The sequence below is a fragment of the Phaethon lepturus genome, unplaced genomic scaffold, assembly GCF_000687285.1.
Source record: "Phaethon lepturus isolate BGI_N335 unplaced genomic scaffold, ASM68728v1 scaffold56584, whole genome shotgun sequence".
Lineage (NCBI taxonomy): Eukaryota > Metazoa > Chordata > Aves > Phaethontiformes > Phaethontidae > Phaethon > Phaethon lepturus.
In genome coordinates this window covers 26,002-36,760 of record NW_010536675.1, presented here as the reverse complement: position 1 = coordinate 36,760, position 10,759 = coordinate 26,002, and the positions used below count along the sequence as shown (strand labels likewise).

Here is a 10,759-nt window from a genome sequence, read left to right as displayed (position 1 = left end):
CACTTTGTTCTTGAAGCAAAAATTGAACTGATGTTCTGTGTATGAAGTTTTACAGACTATTAAAACAAAGGGGTACTTTATATCCTTCTCCTTTTACTACCCGTTGATAAGCTAATGAAGTGTTGAACTAAAGCAATGTAAGCAAACCTGGTCCTGGTGATCTGGGTGTACCAAACTCCAGTTGAGAGAAAAATCATTGGCAAAGGCACACAGAATATTACTAAGTCTAGAGGCTTTTAACTTGGCAGTAAGGAGGAGTTTGACTTCTGTGGGTTGAAGTTAGATTGCTGGCCTGCATCAGGTATGAAAGGAGGTGAAAGCAATCAGAATTAATTATTTTTGGAGACTCATGCATGAGGTTGCTGAAACCCAGTGAGGAAAGAATTGATGTGATAGGTATAAAAGCTTGTGAATGAAGTAGGTTATTTGGGATCTTGTTAGCTGAACTGAAAAGTGGTTGCAATAAGACTAATTTTACTTTGTTACCTAAAATGGAAGACAAAAAGCATGTTCAAACCTCTGTGTAGCAAGGATGTGGTTCACTCAAGTGAAATTAGCAGTCTCTTGTCTGGGTGAATTATGCACGTTCAAGAAATCACTATGGTGTGCAGGGTTAGGTCTTGACAGCAGTATTTGCACTGATCAGCTACGGGCACTGTTTCCTTAAAGTTGAGTGGGGTAAATACTGTACCTATCTTGTACCTTTCATGCAAACAGGTCAGCTGGGGGAAACGAAAAAAAAAAAAAGTGTGGATCTCGGTGTCAGAACAGTCTTCCTCCTTGCAGCTCTGCACTGCTCCTTTTGCTGTAGATCATGGCAGCACTGATCTGTGACTGCAGATTTACGAAGTGATCAAACCCTGTTTCTACCTCAAGCTGCTTTGTGCAGCTTTAAGGGAGCATTTATGTGGGAGGATGAATAAATGTTTGTGTAGCCGTACAGTGAACCAGGTCAGGGAAACTTTCTGAGTTAAAACTAACCTGGGGAAACAAGGAAGTTTGAATTCAGACATTTATTCCAGTTCAGTGTGCTTTGTGGCTGTATGAAGGCTTGCGTTGCTGTAACAGGGAGGAAGGGATGGCACAGGAATAGAAGGAAGAGTGAAAAATGGATAGATGTTGTGACAGCTATCCACACCATGGGATAGGCTAAACAGACTGTTTGAAATAATACCGCTGATGTGCATAAATAGTGCATTTGTTCTTTACTAATTAGACTATTTCAGAACTTTATTCTCGTCCTCCAGAAAATAGTACCTTGCCCTAGTACCTTTTGTATGCTTTTTTTAACACATGACTTTTTTTTTTTTCTCTTTTTTTTTTCAGATGATGGGCACTGCATATTAAGTGGAAGTGGAAGACTGAAGCCCATTTGGGGGCAGAATGAGTTTAAAAGATGCTGACAGTGCAGTTTGCCAGGCAAAGGCAGCCTATAATCTTCATATTTACCCCCAACTGTCATCAGAAAATGCTCCCTGCTGCAAAGTGACAGCAACCAAGGACAGCACATCTTCAGATGTCATCAAGGATGTGATCAATATTTTAAACTTGGATGTCTCGAAACATTATGTTCTCGTGGAAGTGAAAGAATCGGGTGGTGAAGAATGGGTACTTGATATAAATGATTCTCCTGTTCATAGGGTTTTGCTTTGGCCTCGTCGTGCTCAGGATGAGCATCCGCAAAAGGATGGGTACTACTTTCTTTTACAAGAAAGGAACACTGATGGGACCATCAAATATGTCCAGATGCAATTGCTTTCCAAGGAGACAGATGCTCGGCGATTGGTTGAAAGGGGTTTTCTTCCATGGCATCAGGAGGACTTTGATGACTTGTGCAATCTCCCCAACTTAACAGAGACCACACTCCTAGAGAATCTCAAATGCCGCTTTCTAAAACACAAAATTTATACTTACGCAGGAAGTATTCTGATTGCAATTAACCCCTTCAAGTTCCTGCCCATTTATAATCCTAAATATGTCAAGATGTATGAGAATCATCAGCTTGGGAAGCTGGAGCCTCATATTTTTGCCATTGCTGATGTGGCTTATCATACAATGCTTAAAAAACATGTTAATCAGTGCATAGTTATATCGGGTGAAAGTGGGTCTGGGAAAACTCAAAGCACAAACTTCTTAATTCATTGCCTCACGGCACTGAGCCAGAAAGGGTACGCAAGTGGTGTGGAGAGAACGATTCTAGGAGCTGGACCAGTTCTGGAGGTAAACTTAATGCTAAAATTTCCTTCTGTGAAAATTGTTTGTTGAAAACTTCAAATAACTGCTGTTGAATTCTACTTTTGAGTCCTCTATTGGTTTAGGCTTTAAATATCACTGGGCTGCATTGGTATTTGGCTGTGTTGGTCGACTGCTTCTAATTGATTTTCCTTAATTCATCCTTCCGTTCAGTTGACTTCCTGTTGCTTTGAATTTATATCTGACTTAACTTTCCACCACTAAACACTAATATTCTGGGACAGAGGTTACCTGTGTTTTCCATCTTAAAGTTTTGATGGCATTTGAATCAAATCGTACGTAAATGTTTTCATAAAACGGCTGTTCCACTGAAACATTAACTGCTTAGTGTAATTGTGCCTTTGTGTGTAAGCATGTCCTGCAGCATTTTGATGAAGTCACTTTTTGAGGGAGTTATTTCCTTTCTACAATTGTTTGTTTTAGAGAGCAACATTGTTAGTTGGGGAGAAAGTGTGAGTTGGTTTTGGCTTTTAATTGCAACAGCATTTCTAATAGAAAGCAAAACTAAACACATGAGAAGGGGTACAGCTGGTCTTGCATTAGGTAATAGCAGGACAAACTTAAACTGATCTTTTAGACTTCAGCTTCTACCTTTTACTCTCTCATCTGAAAGACTCTGAAAGCTTGCATGGATGTAATGCTGACCTGTAATAAAATCTTCAGCAGCAAGGAGCTTGAACGCAGCCATTTGTAATTTTTAGGTTTAAATATTCTCAAATGTAACAACACTTCAATTAAAAAAATGTAAGCTTTTTTAAAGCTTTTCGATAAAATGTGAAAAAGCAATGAAGTTCAACTTTAAAATGTGCTGCATTTATGAAAGTGATTTGAAAGCTTTCCTGTAAAGAATGAGGAATATATGCAAGTTCATTTTTTGCTTTGCTTTCTGCTGCTTGAAAGAAGAAGTAAAATTGTTTGAGGTTTGTTGGTTGCTGGAGTTCAAGTTTGCAGTTCTAAACAGAAAACAGGAAGGGGTCACTGTGGAAAGCACTGTTTGATCAGCTGATCTTTCTGCCTTTGATAAAATTAACTGTTTCAGATCCTGGTCTACCGGATGTGATACAGCTGTGTCAAACCAGGTAGAAATGTAAAATCTTGTGTTGCCTTTTGTCCATTGAATGAGAAACGCACACATCCCTCAATGCAAAATGAAAATTACTAATTTTGCTGGAGTCACAGGTAGATGTTATGTGTGTCTGTGAACGTTCATGCGGAGGCATTTGTGATTTTCTACAGTAAGATTGGTTCTCATAACTACTGCAACTTCTTCAGACTTTCACTGAGCATTTAGTAACGCATTTCATGAGAAAATAGTCTTACTAGCTAGAAATACGGTGACTGACTGAAAGCTGACCTTGCAAACTTGCCAAATGGATTCTAACGTGACTGTTGGAGTACATATTGTCTAAAATACGGGGCTTCTTTCTGAAATTCTCAGAGAAACTTCTTGCTCCACTTCTTTGAGGGTTTGTCAGTCGCAAATTGATTTAGTGTAAACTTGTCCTCCCAAATATTGCAAAAGATAAAGCGGTTTATGAAAACTAAATATGAAAAAATGTAGGAACATCTGAATGGTAAAACATCTTTCAGAGTTGGACAGATGTTTTTGTATTAAACCTATTATTCATTGTCTTGAAATTACAGAGAAAGAAACCTTTCTGAAGCTTGCAGAGGCTGAGGTTTGTACGGGCTAAAATAAGTCACTGGGGTACCTGTGATTTTGGCACAACTATTTAAGGTAGTGGAAATACACTTGTCTGTTCACATAACTTCAGGGCACATTAAAAAGTGATGCTATGGTAGGTTTAGAACATAGAAAAGTAAAATCAAACTATCCTACTTTGGGTACTGCAGAGCAGATTCAGTGGGCAGTGAAGCTTCCACGTTTCCCAATATGGATGCTCTTGTGCAATTCCAGTCACTAAGTGTAATTGTTAAAAAAAAAAAAAGTCAAATATTAGTCTCGGGGAGGAATGCGCGGAAAGCTTACTCTGCTTTGTGGAAGTTAAACTGACGACAAACTCTTCTGTTAGAGTGGGTCACTTCTAAATCCAACTGTGGTGACTCATTTGGGTTTTTACTTAAGGGAACTGAAGTGGTAAAAGGGAATTTTTCTTAAATGGATGTTTCAGGGGATTTTTTGCATGAACAGTTTTGTAGTGTGCCTAAACTATTTGAGAATGTTCGGTTTAATTTTGAAGTTTTATGTTGAGTCCTCATGAAAGATGAAAAAGTACTGTTGACTGAAGTCTGTTTCCCTGACTTATGGTGTAGAAGTTGGTTGCATTTTGGCTAAGAACTTCCCCTTTTCAGTGACCCCTTATTTTCCTGACCTAAGTAAAATGTGTCTGTTTATAGGCTGACCTTTTGTAAAAGTTCAAGGAATTAAAGTAAACATTTCTAGCACAGAAAGGTGAGAACTATTAGTGTGTTATGGAGGTGGATTTATAATTTTTTCATCGCATACTTAGTGAACTTGGAAACATTTTTTACCAAATCCTGTTTCTGTGTTGACCAACTAATCTCTGTTCAAATTTGTAAGTCATTTGAAGATAAACTAGTGTTAATATTTTGGTTCACAATTTCTACAGTTTGAAGAGTGGAGTTATAGCTGTACCATGAAAAGAGATTTGACCTCAATTGTTGCTTGTAACTACCTTCTCAAACATCTGAGAAATTAAATACATGATACTGAGACAGTGTAGTTAAAAATTAAATATGCTACTAGCACAATTGCTGTCACGTGCGCTAGTGAAAGGAAAGCTGGTCATGGGTTCGCCTCTGACCCTCAGATGCGTCTTGCCCAATCTTGGCACCAGAGTCTGAGCTGTTTATAAGATTCCTTGCTGGGGATCTGATCAGCAGAGGTAACTTGCACTACTTCTGATTACGTTTGACACTGCTTGCAGCTTTCTAGAGGAAAAGGAATCTGAAAGGCTGGCTGCTTCCATGGGACAGTGATGCTTCAGCACAGCCTAAAGCTGTATTTTGTGCTGGCTTTTAATGCGAGACATATAGTTGCCTTAGCTGTATAGGAATTGTTCTCCGATTTCTTTTTTTTAATTGTTTCTTCAGGCTAACATAGATCATCTGTAGTGAAGAGCAGTTTATTTAAAACTGGTAGGAAGTTAAAGATAGGCTCTGTTTTAAGATACTCTGACGTTTTCATCCTCTTCTAAGTTTAGTGATTAAAGTATAGTTCCATGACTTGGAGTTTTGCCTTGTTGTATTGACTGTTAAGTCCAGTTTCGTTATGGTTGAAGTCCTAAGAAGGAATTTACATTTGGGAACTATTATTTGGGTCAAATTGGGAATAGTGAATCAAACCTTTGTTTATTTTAGAGTCTCGAATAAGATAAATTAAACCTTCCCATACACACTTAAGAAGTTTCCAAGAAATTTGGATTTTCCTTTCATCAGGGAAAATTGTCTTGAAACACATGTTTCACATATAAAATGCACAGTGTGCAATCTAAGACTCTGAACTTATTTTGGAGACCTAAAGTTAACTTGTCAGATTCTTCAAGCCAATTAATTTGGTAAAATGGCAGAAAATTGAGCGAGGGGATGGGAGCATGTGGCAAGGGACATGGTAAGAGGGAATTGGAGCTTCCTCTTCTGGCAGCAAAGCTCCTGTTACCTTGCTGTCTGTTGTTAAAGTGTAACCCATAGTACCCTGGGTTTATTTCCAAAGTTATTTTCTTAGTGTGCTGAAAGTTCATTTCCTTCTGAAATGGAAGCTTGAGGAGAGGCAGGACAGATGGAAACACTGGAGTTCCTATAATCTTTTTCATGTATTACTTTGAAAAGCATCACTTATTTTCATGTGAATGTGTTGTTGAAGATTTGTTAATGGTACTGAATTGTTCTTTGAAGATTAAGGCCCAAATGAAATGGAAAGTCCAACAGGAAGCATTCGCTAAGTGGTTTTCTGAAGAAGGCAGTTGTAAATATGAATTAATTAACGTTGGCAGCACAGTCAGATTTTTCTAGAGGTTTTCTAGAACTCAGCATATGAAAAAGCTTGTTACATGTCATTGTAGAAAGTAAACTTTTATGCTTTACTATTCTATGGAAAACATAGTAAAGCAATTTGCTGTGAGCTCTGTGTTCTTTATTACAGCCCCATTGTGCCTGTGGTTTTGGTATAAGATGAACTTAAGCTAAGTGGTGCTTCAACTTTGGTTTTCATTTGTATTTGCCGTAAAAGTCTGCATATATATTTAGTGGGTGTAGTCTGTTCTATTTAAGGGAAAGTAGTTGTTTTGAGGCTATTATCTGTGTGTGTTTGTTTTCAGAATCATAATAAGAGGAGGAATGGAACTTCCTTTTTCCATTTGATTGGATGTTACTAGTTTGGAGTTTTTTTGGTGGAAATGTGTTGGTGCATACTTTTCCCTGCTGCACACATCTCTTGGGGAAGAATCACCTTGTCCTTTTTACGTATATATTGGAGAGAGAGAGAGATCCAGTCCATGTGGATTGCTTAGACTTCCCCAGAACATCATGCAGCATGCAGAATTGCAAAATTTTCCTGAACACTGCAACTTCTGTGTTAATGAGTGGATATTTTGCAGCATGTTTGTGGAGACCACTACAAAACTGAGTTCAACTCTGAAGCAGTCATTTCCTCTTCCAGGGTGTGTAATTTGAGTCTTCAAAGTCATTTGGCACAAAGATTGGTCTGTGCAGTGGTAGTTCTGCCATGGATCAGAGTGGTTTACACAGAAACTCTGATAGCTTTTTCAGATTTTGGCAATTCGTATGAAAGAATTAAGTGAGATTTTTAGTTGTATTCCTGAGGTAGATGATAGGAGCGTGTGTGTGGTTTGGGATTTTCTTTTTTCAGCAAATAAAAGGAGAATTTGGTCTTTCTTCCAAACACTTTTAAAGCTGTCACTGTTGTAGGAGTTTTGAGTAGCAGACTCCAGTTTATGCCCCTTGCATTCCAAGGTAAGAGGATGGGTTGGATGACTTCCTGGCTCCCAGAATAGGCTATCCTGACTCTGATTCCTGCCGGTCTTGGTCTGCTATTTTTGACTCGCCCTCTTTTTATATAGCTAGCATTCTGCATTGGAGATGTTTAGTTTTGGGGTTTCAGTTTCATCTGTCTCCTCATGGACTCACAAGGGAAAACAGTAAATGGGGTTGGTTATATAAATGATTATTTCTCTTTAGCTGAAATTGTCTCTTGTCCCCTCACGTCTTCTGAATTTATTTTGTAAATGTGTAGGTGGCTCTCTGTAAAGGCAAACCAGGGACATATTTCAGTTGAATTTGAGCTATGTATAGAGCGGCTGGCTAGAATTACCCATGAAAGATGCTTTCCATGCAGAGCAATGGCTAGGTAATAAGGGAGCTTAATTCTCGTCTGTAATCCTTGTTCTGTAAGATAAAGCTACAGTAGGTTAAAGATACTAATTGCTAAATACCAAAATATTTAACATTTCAAATTTTTGCACCTTTCTGATTTTAGGCAGGAATGCAACTTCTTATATAGATAACTCATCAAAGTATATTGAAGAATATGATAGCAGTGATTAGAGTTAGATGTTACAAAAAAACCCTTCCCCAGCCAAAATGTTGGGCGACTTGGAATGTTCTTTAAAAAGTTGTAGATGTTAAAGGCTCTTATGAGAAAACCATTCAGTACATGAAAAGTTTCCTAAAAACTGATAATATTAGATCAGCTTTTAAGAATTTGCTGTATGCTTTGACTAAATACCAGACACATGAGATCATAAGAGCCTTTAGTTTTAAACTGTATTCATTGCATACATGAGTAATCACTAAGAAAAGTTTTTCAGGAAGCCCGGGTTATGGGATTTCTTAACTCTATGATGCCAAAATATTTATTATGGAAAAATAATGTGGCAAATTTAGCTATAGGGTGTTTTAGTTTCTTTAATCTATCTAGTAAACTGATAGTTAACTGGTGGCTTAAGTTAGAAAACCTTCTAAAAAGAAGAATCAATTTTTAAGTCCACTATTCTGCAGCTTGGCAAAGTTCACTACAACAGATTTCTTAAAACACTAAATGGGAAGTTGGATGGTGTTCTTCAGAGAGCCACAGCTGAGCCACTGTTGGTGGGAGAGGAATATCGAGTTTTTTATTTACAAAGCAGACAATTTGCTGTGCTGATTTGCTGGACTTCCACTTTTGGTTTGGTGGTGTTTGGTAACTGTAAGGAGTTGATCTGGATTTTATGCATACAGTAATATGGGCCATAATTTCTCGCATAGTAGCTACAAAAGGATATTGATGACTCTGGTCAATGCTCGCTTTGAAAAATCTGAGCGAGGATGCTGTTTGCATTATGAGACATGTAGCGTGGTCTCTAGAAATTAGAAGGCTGAACTCAGCCCAGGTCATCTACCAGCATTGCTGGACCCAAATCCTCTCTCTTTAGAAATCTGTTGACTTTTGTGAAGTTACAGCAGAATCACCCTATGGGTTTTCACCCTGTGTAGGAATTGCTCCTTTATCTTATTCCTTTAGGTCAGAAATAACGGTTGTCTGAAGAACTATGGACATTTTCCCAGTTTATAAGAAGTTTCTCAGAGTCTCTGAGAACCTGCTGGGCAGCTGACAGTAATCTACTTGCAAGAGAGCTTTGAGAATCTACTTTGGAAATAGCGATCCAAGTGTCACGCTGCAGTGCAGCTGCAACCTTTAAAGGTAGTCTGAAAAAACACAAAAAAAAAAAAAAAAAAGAGGAGAAGAGGAAGAGTTTCAATATACAGACAACATGACTGTTATGAAAACACCGTTCCCCTAGCATATACACCAAAATTGGGCAGTTTTGCGTGTAAACAGTTTAGTTCTATGTTGTGTACAGTATTCACACGTCCATCGTTCTCCGGATGTGTGTGTGGAGGAAGAGGGTGGCATTTTTGTGAAATCATTCTACGAATGTTCTATATTGGGGGAGGCGGATTTCCTAATGGAGGTCTTAATTGCTTGGAGCTTTAAGAGGAAATATCTGTGGCAGGAATTGCTGGTGATAGTCTACACCAAGCGGTGTATTTTTCCAAACAACTGCATTTTGCACAGGGTTTCTTCTGTTTATGCTGGATTGCCTCCTGCAATGGAGGCATAACAAGTTTCTCTTAACCTAAGAACGCATAGTTAAGAGTTGAGAAAGTTAAGGACATTCCCAATAACTAGTTCTGCTGGACTTCTGGATGCAATAAGTCACCTTCTTAAGTGTGGCTCATGCAGAGGACATGTTAGGGAATGTTGATGTAGTTTGTGGCTTTTCTATGGGAGGGGCAATTTCATAGTAATTGTGCCGTCGTCTTCCTACTGAATATCCTCTCTAAGGTCATAATCGTTAGTGATCGAGGCTGATTTGCGCTCTTTAGCTGCGATTACCTTTCCTGTACTCTTACAAGTATCTAAATGTATTATTCCCCTCCCTTGGTCCTGCAAATATTATTGCATAGGGCAAATAATAAACATATATAGATCTGTGAGCAGCTGTGGAGGCTTTCTAAGCTGCCTTTTTGGTATCTCTATGCTGCCATTTCCGTAGCATTTTGAATGTATGCTGCAAGCTAACAGGAGGCTGAACAATGAACAGAAGAGCTTGAAAAGCTATGTGTTGGCATATGTAGTTGAATTGAAAATTAACTTATTTTGCTTTATTACAGGCATTTGGAAATGCGAAAACAGCACATAACAATAACTCCAGTCGTTTTGGAAAGTTTATTCAAGTCAACTATTTAGAGAACGGTATTGTCCGAGGGTAAGTACAGTATGAGATTCTTCTGGGGTTGATCGCTGTGCTTTTAGAATTAGTGAAGAATCTCTTGTGTATCAAACACCACCTTACTGAGGCTCTTCTCGTGAGAATAGCTTGCCGATGTAGAGTTTTCAACACTCTCTGACTGAGCTTTGTGGAATAATCAGGTGATGCATAATTTTCTTACCTTCCTGTACAGCCATATCAGGTTAAGAATTTGACTGCTGCTGCATCCTCCCCTTCATGTTAAATAAAGGCTTTTTCCATAACACCCATTGTCCTCTCCATTTGGTAACTAAAGACAGCAGATCTGAGTTTTTAAGATGAGTTGGGAGAGAAGTGAAATAGATTTCAGGAAGCTATTTTAAAGAAACAATTTAACCACCGGTTGTAGAGCTTAGGAAAACTGTAACGTTATTATTTTACTTACTTGAAATTGTATGCTTCTATCTGAAGGGCGAACTTGAAATATTCTATACTTACAGTTATTTTTTTAATATCTGATAGTCACAGCTGAGTCTTAGAATTCTATTTATATTTTTCACACTGTAGTACATGCTATAATGTCATATTAATGTAGTACCTCAATATTATTAATCAAAGATTATGCTTCACTCTTCTTTAGTAGTGGGCACTTTCACTTCAAGTGAAGAATTTTGTCCAACAATTTGCTGTGATATTAGTAATTTGTGTGCAAATGTTTGTGGTGTTACTTGTCTAACATCATGCCATAAAATAATTTCTTTCAGATCTTGCTTTGT

The 10,759-nt window shown here is 38.1% G+C and overlaps 1 protein-coding gene across 1 annotated transcript in view; it reads left to right on the top strand.

Moving 5' to 3' along the window:
- The first annotated feature begins 1,383 nt into the window (after nt 1–1,383).
- The window catches only part of MYO9B (myosin IXB), a 34,511-nt gene continuing 25,135 nt past the window's right edge, over nt 1,384–10,759 (top strand). Inside the window, 2 exon segments of the mRNA XM_010286227.1 lie at nt 1,384–2,220; nt 9,907–10,001. Coding sequence (XP_010284529.1) covers nt 1,384–2,220; nt 9,907–10,001 — 932 coding nt within the window.